The sequence below is a fragment of the Geotrypetes seraphini genome, chromosome 10, assembly GCF_902459505.1.
Source record: "Geotrypetes seraphini chromosome 10, aGeoSer1.1, whole genome shotgun sequence".
Classification (NCBI taxonomy): Eukaryota; Metazoa; Chordata; class Amphibia; order Gymnophiona; family Dermophiidae; genus Geotrypetes; species Geotrypetes seraphini.
This window is the reverse complement of record NC_047093.1, coordinates 30,961,827-30,982,830: the sequence shown is the minus strand read 5'-3', so window position 1 is coordinate 30,982,830 and position 21,004 is coordinate 30,961,827. Positions and strand designations below refer to the sequence as shown.

The 21,004-nt window shown below is 40.0% G+C and overlaps 1 protein-coding gene across 2 annotated transcripts in view; it reads left to right on the top strand.

The window, feature by feature from the left end:
* The window catches only part of SRP68 (signal recognition particle 68), an 82,949-nt gene that overhangs the window by 45,988 nt on the left and 15,957 nt on the right, over positions 1-21,004 (top strand). For both annotated transcript variants that reach the window (XM_033961910.1, XM_033961912.1), the window contains exons 9-12: positions 8,449-8,547; positions 11,494-11,558; positions 18,442-18,601; positions 19,953-20,047. In XM_033961910.1, the coding sequence (XP_033817801.1) occupies positions 8,449-8,547; positions 11,494-11,558; positions 18,442-18,601; positions 19,953-20,047 (419 nt within the window). The remainder of the gene's footprint in view (positions 1-8,448; positions 8,548-11,493; positions 11,559-18,441; positions 18,602-19,952; positions 20,048-21,004) is intronic.

Below are 21,004 nucleotides of genomic sequence, written 5' to 3'. Positions count from 1 at the left end.
TCAATGTGCTAAGAAATCTAATCATTAGAATAATTGGTCAATGGTTGCCAAATTTTCTTGAAATTAAGAAGATTCCCTTGTTGTAACGCTAATATTTTTTCCATTTTATAAATATGACATACAGAATTCCACCAAAACGTATAATTTAATTTGGTGTAATCTTTCCAGTTTTGAGTAATTTGTTGCATGGCGACTCCTGTCAATATTAATAATAGCTTGTTATTATTTGCTGAAATTGGACTCTTAGTTCTCATTGTAGTGCCAAATAATATGGTGTCATATGAGAGTCCAACATAATTTTCTAGTAACTTATTAATTTGGGGCCAAATTGAATTCCAAAATGCGTTTACACAGGGACAGAAAAAAATTAAATGATCTAACGTCCCTACTTCCAATTTACAATGCCAGCATCTATTAGATCTAGTACTATCTATCTTTTGCAGGCGCGTTGGGGTCCAGAACACTCTATGTAATAAGAACAACCATGTTTGATTCATAGATGCTGACCTTGTAGATCTTAATCTCCAGGACCAAAATCGTGGCCATTGAGACTCAGAAATTGTCTGACCAATCTCAATACTCCAAATATCCCTAAGACCTGTTTTCTTTTTTTTATTTAAAAATCCGTATATCAATTTGTACCATTTTGCGGCTTGGTGACCCAAAAAATCCGTCTGGAAACATAGAACCTGTAGACTATATTGATTATTAAGATTTTTCCATTCAGGGAACCCTACCTGAATGGCCTGCTTCAACTGCATCCATTTAAAATATTGTGTTTTATTTAATCCAAATTTATTTTGCAATTGTGAAAAACTAAGCAGTGAACCTTCTGAAATGACATCATTCAATGTTCGTATTCCTGCATTTATCCATTGTTTCCAGACGATTTTAAATCCGCCAATTCTGATCCTGGAGTTTACCCATATTGATTGATTTAGAGATTTAGCAATAGGTTCTGGTGACAGATTACTGATGTATCTCAATGTTTTCCAAGTGTCAAATAAAATTCTGTGGTCTTTGTATCTTTTAGGCATTGTTATAGTTATTAACTGTTCTGGATATAAAGGGAACAGGAGCCGCCATTCTAAATACAGCCAATCTGGTACATTTTCTAAAAGATCTGGGAGGATCCAATACATACCCTGTCTTAAAATATAGGCTTGATGATACCTATAAAAATTTGGAAAATTTACCCCCCCTTCCATAATTGGTCTTTGTAATGATACTAAAGCGATTCTTGGTCTTTTCCCACACCAAACAAATTTTGTAAGAATATTGTTAAGTTTTTTATAAAATGACCCCTGAAAAAATATTGGTATCATACTCATTTGGTAACAAACCACAGGCAATACCATCATTTTAATTGTTTGAATTCTTCCCCACCAAGAAAGATGTAACGGATTCCTTTGCTCACACATTTCTGTTATTTTTTTTAATAAAAGTTTTTCATTCTCTTTGACTGTATCTTCAATTGTATTTTTGATCATAATTCCTAAGTATTTAATTCCATCTTCTTTCCAAATAAATGAATATGGATCAAATATTCCTTTAGTACAATGAACATTAATTGGGAGAATTTCAGATTTGTTCCAATTAATTTTATATCCAGAAAAAGTACCATATTTTTCTATTAATTTAAGTATACATGGAATAGTAGTTTCCGGTTCTCTTAAATATAATAATATATCATCTGCATATGCAGATAATTTAAATTCAAAACTGTTAAATGATATTCCCTTTATCTCCTTAGTTTTGTTTATTGCAATTAATAAAGGTTCTAGGACAATATCAAAAAGTAAAGGAGACAGAGGGCATCCTTGTCTAACTCCCCTATGCAAGTTAAATCTATTTGATAAATTATTGTTAATATATAATCTTGCTCCAGGAGAGCTATACAATGTCTGAATCATTTTAATAAAACCGGATCCTATACCAAACCATTGTAAAGCTTGGTATATAAAATTCCATTCCACTCTATCAAAGGCTTTTTCTGCATCTAAAGATATTAAAAAAGCTGGATCATTTATATTTTTTGCTAAATTTAATGAGTGGAATGCTAATCTAGTATTATTTGATGAATGTCTTTTAGCAATAAATCCTGTTTGATGTACATCAATAATGTAAGGAAGAGCTTTTGTCAATCTTAATGCTAATACTTTAGCCATTAATTTATTATCCACATTCAATAATGAAATAGGCCTGTAATTTGAAACCAGAGTAGGATCTTTGTTTGGTTTTGGTAAGACTATAATTATCGATTCTGCCATAGTACCAGAAATATTTTCATTGTTTATTTGATATTGATATAAATTTAACAAATGTGGTAATATGATATTTTGAAAAAATTTATAAAATTCAACAGTATACCCATCTCCACCTGGAGCGGATCCAACTCTAAGAGACTTCAATGCTGTTTCTAACTCTTTTAAAGATATAGGTTCTTCTATACTTCCTTTTATATGATCTGGAATATTAGGTCCAATAAATGAATTTAAAAAAGTTAATCCGTCTTGTTCTTTATTTTTATAAGAATTAGAAGTGTATAATTCTTTGTAAAAATCAAGAAATTGTGTTATAATATCTTTTGTGTTGGTATGTGTGTTACCTTGTGTATCTTTAATTGCAATAATCTTAGATTTTCTTTTCTTTACTTTAAGATAATTTGCTAATAATTTCCCCGCTTTATTTGAATTTCCATAATATTGTACTTGTTTATTGAAAATGTCTTTCCTCACAATTTGAGAAGAAATCTCATTATATTTAACTTTTAATTTTAATAATTCTTGTAATGTATTATTTTCCCATTTCTCAATTAATTTATTTTCTAATAATTTAATTTGCTTTCCCATCTCAAGAAATTGTTTTTTTTTTTGTTTATTAATAAATGTTGAATATGAAATAATATTTCCTCTCATAGTTGCTTTAAAAGCATCCCATAAGATCTCAGCATTAATTGTATCTGATTCATTAATTTGAAAGAATTCTTGCATTTTTATTTTAAAATCCTCAAGAAATTTTGAATCCGCTAGTAAATCATTATTAAATCTCCAAATTAAATCAAAGTTTTCAACATCATAATTTTGAAGGTTAATCCACACACCAGCATGATCTGAAATTATAATAGGATCAATTACTGCTTTTAATACACGCTGCGCTATATTATTAGAAACAAATATATAATCAATTCGTGAAAAGGATTTATGGACCTGAGAACAAAAAGAAAATTCCTGTTCATTAAAATGAAGAATTCGCCATATATCTACTAAATCACAAGATAGTATCAAATTATCTAAGCCTAATGATTTCATAATTTTACTTGGTTTTTTATCCAAAATCGGATCCATTACAGCATTGAAATCCCCTGCTACTATTAAATTAGATGTAGCCAGTGGTAAAAGTAATTGTTGAATTTGTTTAAAAAACTCAATTTGATTCGTATTAGGAGCATATAAATTGAATAAATTCAGGGTTGTATTTCCCATAACCATTTCGATATGTACCCATCTACCTAAGGGATCATAATTAATTAATTTAAAATCTGCATTACATTTTTTGTTTATCAGAACAGCCACTCCAGCTTTTTTCTTTAAAGCCGGTGCAAATAAACATTTAGAAATCCAACCTCCAGATAATTTTTTTGATTCAATTTCCGAAAGATGTGTCTCTTGAATAAAATAAATGTCCGCATTTTGATTTTTAAGGAACGATAATAATTTCTTCTTCTTAATAGGATGATTTAAACCATTGACATTCAGTGAAAACATTTTTATATCCATCTAATTAATAATTATGTTTTAACCAATATTCTATGATAATTTATAAGATTAGATCCTAGCACATTCAATAAAAATTTATCCCCTATCCCCCCTATTATTTTCCCTCCCCTCCCACCCATTATCATATTCTGATCTGGAACACGCATTGGTCTTGCAAAACCTAAATCTCCATCACCAGGCAACTAATAATTCATTATATTATTTAAAAAACATATTTCTATATTCAATACATTCTTTATACTTCCACCCTTATATAATTGAAAATTATATCCATTTGATCTATAAAATTTTATAAAATTACTAGGAATTATATATATAGTTGATTCATAAAATTAAATTCAATATCATGCATACATGTAATATAATATTCTTAATAAATAAACATATTACAAATATAGCTCTTATTTTCTATATATCTATTAATCATCATTTAAATTAAATATACCCATTTTTATAAAAATATTAATATTAATAATAAATGCATTTCAATCATTTTCATAGATCATCTTCATAATGAATTAATTTGAATGAATACTTGAATAAAATATACATTTTATATCAGTAAATATATTTTATAATGAATTCCTATTTTATTAATTATCTACCATTCAATTAATCAATACCTTATTTTTTCATAATAAGTTAATATTACTAAATAATTGAATAAAATATAAATTTTATAATGTTGACCTATTTCATTAATAAATCCCTTCAATAAATCAAATTCTTATCTTATATATATTTCATAAAATTGCAATCTTCTTACATAGAATTAAAATATTGTTTTTATAATAAATTAATATATTTCATTTTTAAGTCTTTTTCTCAATATAACAAATATTTCTTTCAATAATATTAATAATAACTTCATTGTAAATCATTTTCATTATTCATTAATCATAATAAGTTAATATGCTTAAATAATTGAATAAACTCTATTCTGATTAAAATATATATTTTATATAAATAATTTAATTTTATAATTAATTTATATTTTAATAATTAAAAAAAAATTTTTTTTTTAAAATTAGTATTAATGTATGTGGATGCAAATATTTTATTAATAATTAATGTGATAAAATCATTTTATATTATCAATAAATTATCTTATTAGTTAGTAAATATTTTTTATGTCTTATTTTTTTTTTTATTAATAATCTTCTTTTATTTTTTTCCTCTTTTTTTTTTTTTTTTTTTCCATCTTCTTTCTTCTTTCTTCTTTCTTCTTTTCTTCTTTCTTCAGCTGAATTGTTCCTTTTATTCTGTTTTTTATGTAAACATAGGTTCTTCTTGTGTCAAAAATTCTTTTAGTTTTGCAGGATCTTGAAAATATATGGATTTATTTCCACTGGATATTCTCATAGTGGACGGATAATATATTCCATATATGTAGCCTTTTTCTTTTAGCTGCTGTCTAAATGTGAGAAATTGTTTTCTTATGTTTGCAGTATATTTAGCAAAGTCAGGAACTAAAATCAGTTTTGATCCTTTATAATTTAAGTTTTTATTTGCTTTTGCCAATTTTAATATTTCCTGAGCATGTTGGTACCTTAATACCTTGAATATCAAAGGTCTTGGAGCAGCCTGGTTTACTGGCTTTCTTGTGGGGATTCTGTGGGCTCTTTCAATTTCTAACGGCCATTTTGAATTGAGCTGTAGCAGTTTAGGTAAAAGATTTTCCAAGAATTGTACAGGATCTCCCCCTTCAATATTTTCAGCCAGACCTAAAATTCTGATGTTCTTTCTTTTTCCTCGGTTTTCCATATCCACCAATTGATTTTTTAAAGCTGCTACTTCTTTTTTATCTTTATCATATTCTTGTGTGAAGGTTTCAAATTGCTCCATTTTTTCTTCCATCACTGCCATTCTCTGTCTTTCGGTTTGAATCTCTTGTTTCATGTTAAGAAGTTCTTCTTTAACTTCAGAGATTTTATTAGAGTTTTCAGTCAGCATTAGTTTTATTTTAAATAGCTCAGTCATAATATCGGTCTTTTCAGCGAGCTCTTCAGCTTCCATCGGGAACGGCACATTCGATGGTGACAGGGGAGTTACTTTTGTTCTTTTTGCAGATATACCCGATGTTGAAGGCTTTTCAGATTTTCCCTGCTTCATGCTTGCCATTTCCGACGTTGTTTTATGTTATTTTTATTTCGATCCGACAAAGTGAAAGTTTTATTTTTATTCCGTCTGTTGCCTGGATACGCAGAGCGCCGCGGTTAAGCCGCCATTTCGTGAGCGCTCCAAACCACGCCCTCCCTATGTTTTGTTTTTTAAGAAAGATACTCCCTTCCTGGGATGTTCCTTGACCTGACTAAGGATACCCAGGAAAAGAGAGAACTTTTTTTTTTTTTGCTTATATCAGCTGTTCAGAGTAGAACGGGTACAAGTGGATCGATTTTTCCCGCTGTCAAAAATTACACAGACTAGGAGACACTCTATGAAGTTACAGGGAAATACTTTTAAAAACAATAGGAGGAAATATTTTTTCACACAGAGAATAGTTAAGCTCTGGAACGCATTGCCAGAGTTGTGGTAAGAGCGGATAGTGTTAACTGGTTTTAAGAAGGGTTTGGACAATTTCCTGGAGGAAAAGTCCATAGTCTGTTATTGAGAAAGACATGGAGGAAGCCACTGCTTGCCCTGGATTGGTAGCATGGAATGTTGTTACTCTTTGGGTTTTGGCCAGGTATTAGTGACCTGGATTGGCCACCATGAGAATGGGCTACTGGGCTTGATGGACCTTTGGTCTGTCCCAATAAGGCTATTTTTATGTTCTTAGGAGCTCTAAAATGGAAGTCTGAAATATTTTACCTTCTCAACTCTCTGCCTTGTAAGTAATAGAGTGAACCCCTGCCTTGGCACCCTGAGGTGGTGAGTTTGAACCCCACACTGCTCCTTGTGACCCTTGGGAAGTCACTTAACTCTGGATTGCTACAGGTACCATAATTAGATTGTGAGCCTGCCAGGACAGATGGAGAAAAATACTTTAAATAAAATAAATGTTCCTCTATTGCACAACGGTCCTGGAAGGAAGGAACTATTTATATTCAGCTTAAATGCAGGAGAAGATCTATCCACAGTGTACAGTTCTGTTTGTTAGAATCTTCCTAAGGGCATATAGGTAAGAAGACCTGAATCTTAAGGTTTAGGGCAGGTTCTAAATGAGGCTGGAGTAGAAAGGGCATCCAGAGTGCTATGCAGTTTTTTTACCCAATATGAATTTCTTGCCTAGTGTACTGGGCCCTTATCTACAGGACTTTTTATACACTTGGACTTTTTATGTGATTTTATATGTATTATACTTGTAAGTTGATTTCTACAAATAAAGATTGTCTACCCCAAGGTTGACATGGTCTATCCCAGTGTTCTTCAACTTCCGATCCGTAGAAATTTTCTGCCGGTCCAAAGGACCAGTAAGTGCTGTCCATTAAGCCCAAGGCAGCGTTCTTCAGCCGCCGGTCCACAGTGCAATTAACATCTTCGGACTGGCTCCCTGAGTGCTGCAACGTCAGAGGGAACGCTTCCAGATTAGGTGCGGGACATGCACGAGGAGCCACTGCCCACAGCTTTGTGCAATGCAGCACTCGGGGAGCCGGCCCAAAGACACTACGTTGATCGCACAGTGGACCGGCCCAAAGATAACACTGGGGGGCAGGCCAGAAGGCAAGGCACATGGAGGGAGAGAGACCAGCAAATGGCTGCCTTGAGTTCCCGTAGTCTCTTGAGCCATTTCCTATGAGCGTCCTGCACAGGGCAGGAGCATGGGAAGATCGCTCCTGCCCCGAAAGCCCTGAAAAACCCACTAAACCATCAGGTAAGGCTTAAGGGGGGCTTTCAAGGCTTAAAATAGACAGGGGAAGAAGGGGTTAGAGGCAGAACTGGCCCAAATATTATTCGCGTTTTTTTCATATTCGCGGGCCAGCTCTGCCCCTAACCCCCACGAATACAGAGGGGGAAGTGTGCTTTCTTCCTGGGATGTTCTCTGACCTGACTAACAGGTCCCTCCACGCCCAGGATGAAATACGCCTCAAATTGCCCTTCAACTGCAAACCAACCCACTGGAATCAACTGCCCCCCACAGATCAGATCCCTTGAAGAACTCCTCAACTTTAGGGCAGCAATAAAAACATACCTCTTCACCTAACTCCCCTACCCATGACTGATGGATTACAAAGAAATATATATTGGTACTAGATCCCGGTATGTGTCACGTTAGGATAAAAACTTGTATTGAAAAATCTTCCACTGTAACTATGGCAAATTTTATGTTATAAACTGTACATTTTGTATATTAGTATTAGATCCTTAATGTGTGCCAAGTTAGGATAAAATCTTATATTGAAAAAAACTTGCACTATAAGGATAGCTATGGCAAATTGTAAACTGTAGATTATCTATATTGGTATTAGACCCCTAATATGTATCGAGTTAAGATAAAAACTTATACCGTAAACTTGTACTGTAATTATGACATAACTGTGTACTATGTATGTTTAACCTGTAACTTGTTCTGAGCTCTTTGGGGAAAATGGGATAGAAACCAAAGTACAGCATTATGACAAAAATGTTTACGATACTGTACATATAAATGTGTACCATTTGTTGCAATGTTTAAATAGGGTCAGTATTGATGATTACCAACCAAGAAGTTCATGCATTTGCCTTTCAGACAGAAAATGAGGAAACCAAGGAACGTCTCTTTGAGTCACTACTGAGTGAATGTCGTGACGCTATTCAGTCTGTGCGGGAGGAGCTGAAAATAGATCCAGTAAGTACAACGCACTCCAGTAACACTGCACCTCCTGTAATTGGCAGTATTACCCTTAAGCACTGTACCTTCTCCCCATTGTAGCCCTTGAGTGCCACACTTCCATGGATTTTTGACGGTAGCGGTATCAGCAACAATAGTATTACTATGTAAGGTACTCTCATTCAGAAAGCAAAGCGGTATTCATAATGGCGTAGGCATTCAGGTTATAAGAGAAATAACCTTTAGCTGGGTGCACAGATTGGGCCTCTAGTGTAAATCTTTTTTATTGATGAAAATGGAAATAACAAGCAAAAAGTAAACAAAGAAATGGGACAAGGCTGTGAACACCAAAAATCAGTATCATCTTCAAAAGTATTTGAACCCACCCCCCCTTTTTGCACCCCCAACAGCCCCAATGAGTATCAGCAGAAAGGAACCAAGCAATATCCCAAGGCCTTTGTGTCTGATAGGCCTGGAAAGAAAAAGGAACAAAGGCACATAATTGGAAAAATTATGACAGATTAAGTTATAACTTTTGGTGGAATTCGGTATGCCATATATATAAAATGGAGTGCACAATAGCAACACAGAAAGGTTACTTTGGTAAATTTCAGAAGATTTGGAGACCATTAGCAGATTTTTGTAATGATTAAGAACATAAGAACATAAGCAGTGCCTCCGCCGGGTCAGACCATAGGTCCATCCTGCCCAGCAGTCTGCTCCCGCGGCGGCCCAAACAGGTCACGACCTGTCTGAATCACCAGAAGGGGCCACCTTGGTTTCCCATTGAGTCCTATCTTCCCATCGAAATCCTAACCCTCCGGTCTTGCACATGCACGACCTGGTTGGGTTTCTATACTTATTACCTGGTTAGCTTTCTATACCTGTGTTACATCCCAGCACCTCTCTCAGTATCCCACGATCCCTCAGGAATCCGTCCAATCCCTGTTTGAATCCCTGTACTGTACTCTGCCTGATCACTTCCTCTGGTAGCGCATTCCAGGTTTCCACGACCCTTTGGGTGAAAAAAAACTTCCTTGCATTTGTTTTGAACCTATCTCCCTTCAGTTTCTCCGAATGCCCCCTCGTACCTGTTGTCCCCTTCAGCCTGAAGAATCTGTCCCTATCCACCCTCTCTATGCCCCTCATGATCCTGAAGGTCTCTATCATATCTCCCCTGAGCCTCCTTTTTTCCAGAGAGAAGAGCCCCAGCCTATCCAACCTCTTGGCGTATGAGCAGTGTTCCAGCCCTCTTACCAGTTTCATTGCTCTCCTTTGGACTCTCTCAAGTACTGCCATGTCCTTCTTGAGGTACGGCGACCAATATTGAACGCAGTATTCCAGATGTGGACGCACCATCGCTCGATACAATGGCATGATGACTTCCCGCGTCCTAGTTGTTATGCCCCTCTTTATGATGCCCAGCATCCTGTTGGCTTTTTTCGAGGCTGCTGCGCACTGCGCAGATGGCTTCAGTGATGCATCCACCAGCACACCCAAGTCTCTCTCTAGACTGCTGTCTCCCAGCAATGCCCCCCCCAATTTGTAGTTGAACAAATAACATTTTCCCATAATAAGATATTTGTTAAGTGGGGATGGGGGTGGGTATTATTTTATTTATCTCCTAATATGTATGAATTAATTAATACATTTTGATGTATTAGGTTAGATTTTCTTTTTTTTTTAATAATCTTTATTCATTTTTAATACTTTCATTAAGTGAATACAAGGAAAAGAATACATTTTACACTTTATGCATCACCTAAAGTCTTTACAATATATAATGAGATCAACATATTTCCCCCGTAAAAATTATTATATATAAAGTTATTGATAAAGTAAATTCATACGCTTCCAAATATGCAAATATTTAATTGTGCAAACCCCCACCCAACCCATCCCCTCTGGATGTGCAATTGATATATAGGTTAGATTTTCTGAAATAGGTAGGGAGGGATTGGGGGGTTTTCTATTTTATTTACATTTGTCATATTTATTAAATGTATTACATAATATTTAAATCATTTTAAAATATGAATATAAGTATGATAAATTGTACTTAAAGTGTTCATGAAGAAAATCAAGGGTGTATTTATAAGATTATATGAATTTTTCTGATACACTTGTTGTAATATGCAAAACTGAATAAAGAACTTAAAAAAAAAAAAAAGGAACAAAGGCACAATCACTTGGGATCCTCCTGCTATCAACCAAACAAGCAAACTGCAGCTCAATTTAAAAAAACAAAATACCCCGTCTGACCACCCAGTCCCAAATCCTAGAAGACTAGGCAGAAGAAAGGAAAAAAAGAAGGGGGTTGGTGGAGGAAGAGGTTTATGTTAGCTCGGGGAAAGCAACACAATCGTCTAGGAAACCCTCCCAGCTTGCCAATAAGAGGGGGGGGGGAACCCAAATACGGGGAAGTTAAATCTTCGAAGTGTTAAGTATAAAGCTACGAGCCCAGTGAGACAAAGAATGAATATAAAAGCCCCAAGTTTGAAGGAAAAACTTAAATTGGCGAAAGGAACCCCACACTTTACCCTTCTCAAGAATCATAAGGGCATGTAAGCGATTATGCCACGCCCAATAAGATGGCGGGTGAACCAAGGTCCCCTCCCTCAAAATGGTCTTTTTAGCCAGGAGACCAGCTTTACAACAAATAACTGCCCCGATTTGGCCGTCAAACGAAAGGCCTCAAATTTATCAAGAAGAAACCCCCTCAGGAGATACCGGTATCAAACGACCCAACAGCTATTACAAATAACGGGCCACCCACCCCCAAAAAGCCTTACAGATTGTGCCTCTAAATCAACAGCAGCATCACTTTCTGCAGGCTCTTGCCTGTTTTCGTCATTGTTTCTGAATCCAACCCTGTTCTCCCTTAGAGTTAATGTTCTTGAATATTTCTATCTATCTGGGCCTTGTTTCTCTTTTTAAGATGATTCCACTTTTTATTTCATGTAGAAACAACGTGATCACTTCGTGGAAGGGGAGCAGGGGAAGGTGTCCAACTTGCAATTCCTGCACAGGTAAAGAGGTATTGAAAGGGCGGGAAGAGTAGCCTTCAACCAAGACTTATTTTAGGAACTGATGTAGAAAGCCATGCAATAGAGCCAGCAGCACACTGTTTTACTGAAAGTTAGCAATCTACCACATGCTGTAATCAATGAGCATGCAAATTACTGCCATGTACAATCAGTCTGTTCTCGGTCTCCAGCAGGTAGAGGTGGTAAGCCTGTGCAGTCTTTCCTCTTGTTAGTTAGGCCCTGTTGGATCTCATTAGTGTCCTTTTTAATTTTCCTTTTTTGCAGTCCAGATAGTTTGAAGGACCCTTTCGGGGGTCCGTCCAACCTCGGGGGGTGCCACACTCGAATGGTTTTAGTCCCTCTCCCCATTTTTCCCACCTCCCCAAATTTTAATTAGAGATGCCACAGCTGTACGCCTTGCCACAGTCGGGCAAAGACTACAGCTTTGAGAGCCTGTGGAGTCTGCTCCTTTGTTAAAGTTTTTTATTAAAAAAAAAAAGATCTGAGGCAGTGCTGGTCTGAAAGGAAGCCTTTAATTGTGCTTAATTGATTTTTACTGCCAACCAGATAACTTTTTTAAGTGAATGCCATACTACAAATTGACAAATAGAGCCTTTAAAAGTATAACAGTTAGAAACATAGAAACATAGAAAAATGACGGTAGAAAAGGGCTATAGCCCACCAAGTCTGCCCATACCAAAATACCCGCCCCCCCTGACTTTACTCCCCTAGAGATCCCACGTGAATATCCCATTTTCTCTTAAAATCTGATACGCTGCTGGCCTCAATCACCTGCAGTGAGAGTTCATTCCAATGATCCACCACTCTTTCGGTGAAGAAGTATTTCCTGTAGTCGCTATGAAACTTCCCTCCCCTGATTTTCAGCGGATGCCCTCTGGTGGTCGAGGGTCCTATGAGACAGAAGATACCATCTTCCGACTCGGTACGGCCCGTGATGTACTCTCTCTTGACCCTAAGAAACTGAAACACCTTATTTACTACTGCTTATCATTTCTATAGTGCTGTAGAAAATACAGGTGTTTGAGTGAGGAGCTGGTTTCTCTATATCTTCCCTAGGCTAGAAATATCTGTTATCCCAGGACAAGCAGGCAGCATATTCTTGACTGATGGGTGACGGCACCGACGGAGCCCCGGTACGGACAATTTTAGAGTGATTGCACTCTAAGAACTTTAGAAAGTTCTAGCTAGGCCGCACCGCGCGTGCGCGAGTGCCTTCCCGCCCGACAGAGGCGCGCGGTCCCCAGTTTTCTTAATTCCGCGGAGCTAAGAAGACGCGTGTTTCCAACGGCTGTTGGAAGTTTTTTTCTATTTCACTTGCCTTCCCGCTCGCGTGTATTTTTTTCTTCATATTTTATTTCTTTCTTTCTTTTTTACCCTTTGTGTAAAAAAAAAAAAAAAAAAATTATTATTTTTCATTTTTTTATCGAATCTGACCCGGCGGGGCCTGTTGGCACCATCGAAGCCTCGGGCTTCGATTTTGCTACAGCAGTATTTCCCTTCATGCCCCCGTCACCGGGTTTCAAAAAGTGTCAGCGGTGTGCGCGCCCTATCTCCCTTTCCGACCCACACAAGTGGTGCCTCCAGTGTCTGGGTCCGGACCATAGGGCTGAAACCTGCACCCGCTGTAGTTCTTTACAAAAAAGAACTTTAAAAAATCGACAAATTCAGCAGCGGATCCTTTTCGGTACCGCTATGGAAGTTGCACCGGTATCGACGTCGACGACTTCCTCCAAGTCGACTCCGACTACCTCGGCACCGCCAGATCCATCGTCGGTGTCGACTCCTGTAGGTAAGCCGGCTAAGAAGCCTTCCCCTACTGTTCTAGGCCCGCCAGTCGAGCATGCAGTGAGCCAAGTCCTGCAGACTGAGCGCCGGCCACGTAAACGCTCCGCTCCCATTGAAGTCTCTGCATCGTCATCGGCATCGACTTCACCCGAGCGTCGAGCGGCACCGAAGGTACCGAGCAAGAAAAAACCGGTACCGGTGCCATCGGGACCAACGTTGGATGAGCGCATTGCCTCTATCCTCCAGGTCCAGCTTAAGCAGCAACTACAACAGTTGCTCCCGGCTCTATTGTCTCCGAACCTTCCAGTGTCGGTACCGACTGAGCCTTCGGTGCCGTCTGTCGAACAGCCTCTGTTATCGGCATCGACTGTTTCGGCACCGCAAAAATCTTTGTCCATGCCTGTTCTATCAGCAGAACCAAAACGGCGTGCTACTCCTACGGTGTCGGAACCGGTACTGGTCTCTGAACCCCGTACCGTACTACATTCCCCAGGTACCGTCTCCACTCGGTCTGGTAAATCGGTACACAAGACTAAACATACTGATACATCGACTCCACTTTCCCAGGGTCGTTTACAATCGGTACGGGACCCTGACTTGTGGGACGATTCAGATGATCCCCTCGGTACCGAGGAGGATTACACATCTGATGAGGAGGAACCATCGGTGCAGGATACTACTGCTAAGCCAGAGCACTCCTCCTTCACAAAATTTTTAAAGGAGATGTCAGACACCCTGTCTATTCCTTTAGAGTCTGACTCTAAAAAATCCAAGGCATTTTTGGATGCCTTGGATTTTGACCAACCTCCTAAAGAGTTTTTAAAGTTACCCCTCCATGACATCTTGAGGGAAACTTTTTATAAGAATCTGGAAACTCCTTTGACAATCCCAGGAGCCCCAAGAAAACTAGAATCTCTATATAAAGTGATTCCAATACCTGGATTTGACAAACCCCAACTTCCTCATGAATCCCTGTTGGTAGAGTCAACCCTAAAGAAGACTACAGGAGCCAGTATGTATGCCTCTGCCCCTCCTGGTAGGGAAGGAAAGGCCATGGACAAATTTGGAAAGCGTCTTTACCAAAATGCAATGCTGGCCAACCGTTCAAGTAATTACGCTTTCCACTTCTCGTTTTACCTGAAGCACCTCATTCAACAGGTAACCTCTTTTCAAAAGTATATTCCGGACCGTAAACTTCCTGCTTTTCAGCAATGTACCTCTAGTCTTCTGCAACTCAGGAAGTTTATGGTCCGTTCTATTTATGATACTTTTGAACTGACGTCTCGTGCTACTGCTATCTCTGTAGCAATGAGAAGATTGGCATGGCTACGGACCTCAGAACTGGACGTAAACCATCAGGACCGGCTTGCCAATGCTCCTTGCCTAGGGGATGAGCTGTTTGGGGAGTCCATGGATACCACCACACAAAAGCTCTCCGCCCATGAAACTAGGTGGGACACCTTGTTGAAAAACAAGAAGAAACCTCCTCCTCCTCGTCCATTCAGGCAACAACCTTCATATCAAAGGAGGTTTTCTGCTCGACCGGCGCAGTCCCATCCTCCTCAACCTCGCAGGCAGCGTCAGCAGCAACAACAGACTCGTCAACAACAGCAGCCTGCTGTCAAACCAGCTATTCAACCTAAGTCGACACAGCCCTTTTGACTCCTTTCTCCAGGACATTGCCAGTCTTCCTCCCTCGTGTCCTCTACCTCAGCCCATAGGAGGTCGACTACAAGTTTTTCTAGCTCGCTGGGAAGCAATCACCTCCGACCAGTGGGTACTTGCTATCATCGCCCACGGCTACTCCCTAAATTTTCAGACTCCTCCACCTCTAAGTCTGCCAAAAGAGTCTGCTTCCAACAAGGCTCAATCCCTCCTCCTCGCTCAGGAGGTTCACTCCCTCCTTCTTCTCAATGCCATCGAACCGGTTCCTCTGGACCAGCAAGGCCTGGGATTTTACTCCCGGTACTTTCTTGTACCCAAAAAGACCGGAGATCTCAGACCAATATTAGATCTCAGAGATCTCAACAAATGTCTGGTCAAGGAGAAGTTCAAGATGTTATCTCTTGCCACCCTATATCCTCTTCTTTCTCAGGAAGACTGGCTATGTTCCCTCGATCTCAAGGAGGCGTATACTCACATTCCAATTCATCTGATGTCCAGACAATATCTGCGCTTTCTTGTCAATCAACATCATTACCAATACAAGGTGCTACCCTTCGGCCTAGCCTCCTCGCCCAGGGTATTCACCAAATGTCTGATTGTGGTCGCAGCTTATCTCCGCTCCCACAACTTTCAAGTCTTCCCTTACCTGGACGACTGGCTCATCAAGGCTCCTTCTCCTCAGTCCGTTCACAAAGCCACGGATCAGACCATTTACTTCCTTCGACTGTTGGGGTTCGAAATCAATCTACCCAAGTCGCACCTCATTCCGACTCAGCGGCTTCAATTCATTGGAGCCATTCTGGATACTGTTCAGATGAGGGCTTTTCTTCCTCTAAACCGCCTTCACACCATCCTTCATCTCTGTCAGCAGGTGTTCCAGCAACCTTCCATCTCTGCGAATCACATGATGGTGCTCTTGGGACACATGGCCTCCACAGTACATGTCACTCCCTTCGCACGTCTCCACCTGCGTACTCCTCAATGGACCCTAGCGACTCAGTGGTCACAAGCGACGGATCCTTGTTCACAACACATATCTGTGACCTCGTCTCTTCGACAGTCGCTTCTTTGGTGGTTGAAATCATCAAATCTATCCAGAGGTCTACTGTTCCATCTACCTCCTCATCAACTGGTCATCACCACGGATTCCTCCCCCTATGCATGGGGAGCTCACTTGAACGAGTTTCAAACTCAGGGGTTTTGGACCACCCAGGAAAAGAAACACCACATCAATTTCCTGGAACTCAGAGCGATATTTTACGCTCTCAAAGCTTTCCAACATCTCCTTTTTCCTCAGGTTCTTCTCATTTGCACAGACAACCAAGTTGCAATGTATTACATCAACAAACAAGGAGGGACGGGATCCCGTCCCTTATGTCAGGAGGCTCAAAGGATTTGGACCTGGGCGACTGCTCGTCACTTATTCCTGAAGGCAGTCTACATTCAAGGGGAACAGAATTGCTTAGCAGACAATCTCAGCAGAATTCTTCAACCTCACGAATGGACTCTCGACCCTTCGACTCTCCAGTCCATTTTCTCTCAATGGGGCACACCTCAAGTGGATCTTTTTGCAGCTCCCCACAACCATCAACTGCCCCTGTTTTGCTCCAGACTTTACTCTCCTCACCGTCTGGAACCCGATGCATTTCTCCTAGATTGGACCAATCGCTTCCTTTATGCATTCCCTCCTATTCCGCTCATGCTGCGCACCTTATTCAAGCTCAAGAGGGAACAAGCCACCATGATTCTCATCGCTCCACGGTGGCCCAGACAGCATTGGTTTTCCCTTCTACTTCAACTCAGTTCCAGGGAACCCATACCTCTTCCTCTGTTTCCTTCACTGCTTACACAGCATCAGCAAACACTGCTTCATCCCAACTTACAGTCTCTGCACCTGACAGCTTGGTATCTCTCGGGCTGACTCCAGCTCATGCTCTCCTGTCTCAGCCTGTTCGTTCTATTATTGATGCCTCCAGGAAACCGTCCACTCTTCAATGTTACCAACAAAAGTGGTCTCGCTTTTCTTCCTGGTGCCGGTTACATCACCACAATCCCATATCTACAGCAGTGGGACTGGTGTTGGACTATTTATTGTCCTTATCTGACTCTGGTCTGAAATCCTCTTCGATAAGGGTCCACCTTAGTGCCATTGCAGCTTTTCATGAGCCGATTCATGGGAAACCCCTCTCAGCTCATCCCTTAGTTTCAAGGTTCATGAAGGGCCTCTTCAATGTGAAACCACCTCTTAAAGCCCCTCCTGTTGTTTGGGATCTCAATGTGGTTCTTTCTGCGTTGATGAAGCCTCCTTTCGAGCCGTTGGCCTCAACGCATTTTAAATTTCTCACTTGGAAAGTGGTCTTTCTAATAGCTCTCACTTCTGCCAGGAGGGTCAGTGAGCTTCATGCGCTGGTGGCGGATCCACCTTTCACGGTTTTTCACCATGATAAGGTCGTCCTCCGCACACATCCCAAATTCCTTCCTAAGGTTGTGTCTGAATTTCATCTTAACCAATCCATAGTTCTACCTGTTTTTTTCCCAAAGCCTCATTCTACTCCAGGTGAACAGGCTCTGCATACCTTGGATTGTAAACGTGCTCTGGCTTACTATCTTGATCGCACCAAACCTCACAGATCATCTCCTCAACTATTCTTGTCATTTGATCCTAACAAGTTGGGTCATCCTGTCTCTAAACGCACTCTATCCAATTGGCTTGCTGCTTGCGTTTCTTTTTGTTATGCTCAGTCAGGCCTGACACTGGAAGGTTCTGTCACAGGCCACAAAATTAGAGCTATGGCAGCGTCTGTAGCTTTCCTCCGTTCCACTCCTATTGAGGAAATCTGCAAGGCTGCTACTTGGTCCTCAGTTCATACTTTTACATCTCATTATTGTCTGGATGCATTCTCCAGACGGGATGGACACTTCGGCCAATCTGTTTTGCAAAATTTGTTTTCCTAATGGCCAACCTTCCCTCCATCCCTCTTTTTGTTAGCTTGGAGGTCACCCATCAGTCAAGAATATGCTGCCTGCTTGTCCTGGGATAAAGCACAGTTACTTACCGTAACAGGTGTTATCCAGGGACAGCAGGCAGATATTCTTGCGTCCCTCCCACCTCCCCGGGTTGGCTTCTTAGCTGGCTTATCCTAACTGGGGACCGCGCGCCTCTGTCGGGCGGGAAGGCACTCGCGCACGCGCGGTGCGGCCTAGCTAGAACTTTCTAAAGTTCTTAGAGTGCAATCACTCTAAAATTGTCCGTACCGGGGCTCCGTCGGTGCCGTCACCCATCAGTCAAGAATATCTGCCTGCTGTCCCTGGATAACACCTGTTACGGTAAGTAACTGTGCTATTTGATAAGAGAGAGAAGCTCTCTCTGTCTGTCTGTCGCTCTCTTATGACCTGCTTCAATGCTGTATTTCAGCTATCTCACCTACATCAAGTTATCAACAGCTATCAAGCGCAATGAGAGCATGGCCAAGGCACTACAAAAAGCATTGCTAGAGGAGCCCCAATCTGTGGATGATGGAAAACGCACTCCACGACCTCAGGACCTTATCCGTCTGTACGATATCATCCTTCAGGTAAACCTTGGCAAGGAGAGCCAAGCTCTTTTATGGTTCTCATTCTGTCAATTCTGAGTTTACTTTCTTCCTAAGATATAAAAAAAAAGTGTGTATACTGGGTGAAAATGATGTTGAGAAATATAAGATGCAATTCCTAGATTGATTTTTATATTCTAATTAATCGTGAAGATAATTAATCATCAGATGCCTCCTGGCACATAAACTCAAGGTGCTTGAGTCCATTTAAAGTAAATACAGAGAATTTAAAATGTCACCTGAGCAATTATATTAAAAGAAGGGAAGAGATTTGTATTCAGCTCACGCTTTTCTCAAAAATTCAAGTCAAGTTGCGTTCAACAGATCTTCAGTGGTGCAAGAGTGCCTTTCCAGTCCTACAGCTGAAAAAGTCTCCTGGGTCCTAAATGATGTGATTGCATGAAGAAAGAAAGGCTCTTATATAGTCCTAGCCAGGAACAATAATGTTTTTTGCATGCTTCCAGTACTTTATCCCTTGGACCAAAGATTTTATTATTGACCTGTTGTCTTAAATAGTACATCAGGAAACTTGTTAGTGAGGATACTGATGGTCACTTAGCAAGAACAATAATTTCCCAATGTGCTGGATGAGACTACACGGAGTGTAGCTAGGTGATTTGATGACGGTGAAGCTTAGCTTATTGAATAATAACCTTCACCCATTTCTTACAGAGCCAAAGTGACCATTAGGCAGGTGCTGGTATGATGACAGAGCCAAGTGAGCATGAAGAGAGTAGGTAGAACCCCTCCTGTATATTATATAGAATTAAGATTGAAATGTAGCAGGCTTAGTCTGTAAGAATTCAGTGGTCCACAAATACATTTTGTCAACCCAGGCACATAACATAGTAAATAAAAGTATGATTATGTTCCACTTATATACCACCTTTCCCAAGTAAAACCAGGCAAATGGAAGTTTGCATCAAGCAAAATATGGTAAATCAAATTCATCATATTCGCAAGTCAATATCAGTTAAATCCAATAATGTATTTACTGAATTTAACCCTAAAATAGTCTGGATAGAGAAACTGGGTACTTAAACAATAAACTTAAATGACATAAAGTTCTGATGCACTCTGTAGACCACAAACCTTACACTAGTTTTAATAATTTCTTGTAACGTTCAAGTCCATTTTTGTTCTTAGAAAATGTGTGGTATGTTTCTTGCAAAAACAAAGCCACAATGTATATTTTCTCCCCCTCCCAACCATTTAAGAGACAAACTACTTCCCAGCCATTCAGCAGTTGGGAGGTTCCAAAGGGGTGGCCGGAGTTAAAAGATCAGATCAGGATTGATGAGGCTAGGGATTGACTTTAGCTGTTTTTCTGCAGAATCTTGTAGAGCTGCTACAGCTTCCTGGCTTGGAGGAGGACAAGAATTTCCAGAAGGAAACTGGACTGAAGACACTAGTGTATAAGGCTTACAGGTAACAGGCAGAAAGAAGGGAGGCAGATGAGGAGTGCCCTTGATATGTGTGATACGAAGTTGCTCTGAGAATTTGTTACATTGCATGCTATTTAGCATTTCAACAAATGACAGCTATGTCCAAAGTACTTCTTTTAAGACTGTCGTGTGAAAATGACCACTCTAACCACTAGTCATCTACATATCTACACATTTCTAATTTTGTGGGACCAATTTATTCCAATGCAACCTGTAACAGTTAAACAGCCTGCACACACAAATATTCCCACTCCTCAATCAACAAAAAACATTAACATACCCTTTCAGAGTAGCCCTCCTAAATTACAAGTCTGCTCTGAATGAATATACTAGCATACTCGTAATAAAGCCAATCCAGTAATACTCTGATCTGCATTCAGACAGTGATGAAGCTCCTACTTAGCCAGTCCCACCAATGAGAATCTAGGTAAACTGACACTGCTATTCATATCCACATTCTGCTGGGCTACTTTTTACACCCCTGAGGAAGGCCTATTTGACTGAAACACAGACCATTTTGGGGTCTAATATATATCCTATAAAATAAACCCTAGCCGCGCATGCGCATTCCTACTTGCGTGTTTCATTTTCCCTGATCTGTGAGATGTAGGTCCTTGGCTGCAGGAGTGCACATGCGCGAGTCCCCAGCCTTACTGCTTCCCAGCACCTACCTACACTCGCCGGCAGGACTGGCCGCCAGCGCTGGACTCCCTGCTCCACAAGATCGCAGTGTCGGCTCCTCTCATGGGCCGCACCAGCGTCGGAGAAGGCTTCCGACACTGGCGGGGATCGAGAGGACCCGCCGCAACACTTGCCCGGAGCAGGCCAGACCATGGGGCGGGCAGGGAAGCGCCGACAAAAAAAAGACTCGAGCTGCTGAATGGGACCAGGCAGACAGCCACGCGAAGGAGGGCAACAGAATGAAAAAAAAAGATAACAT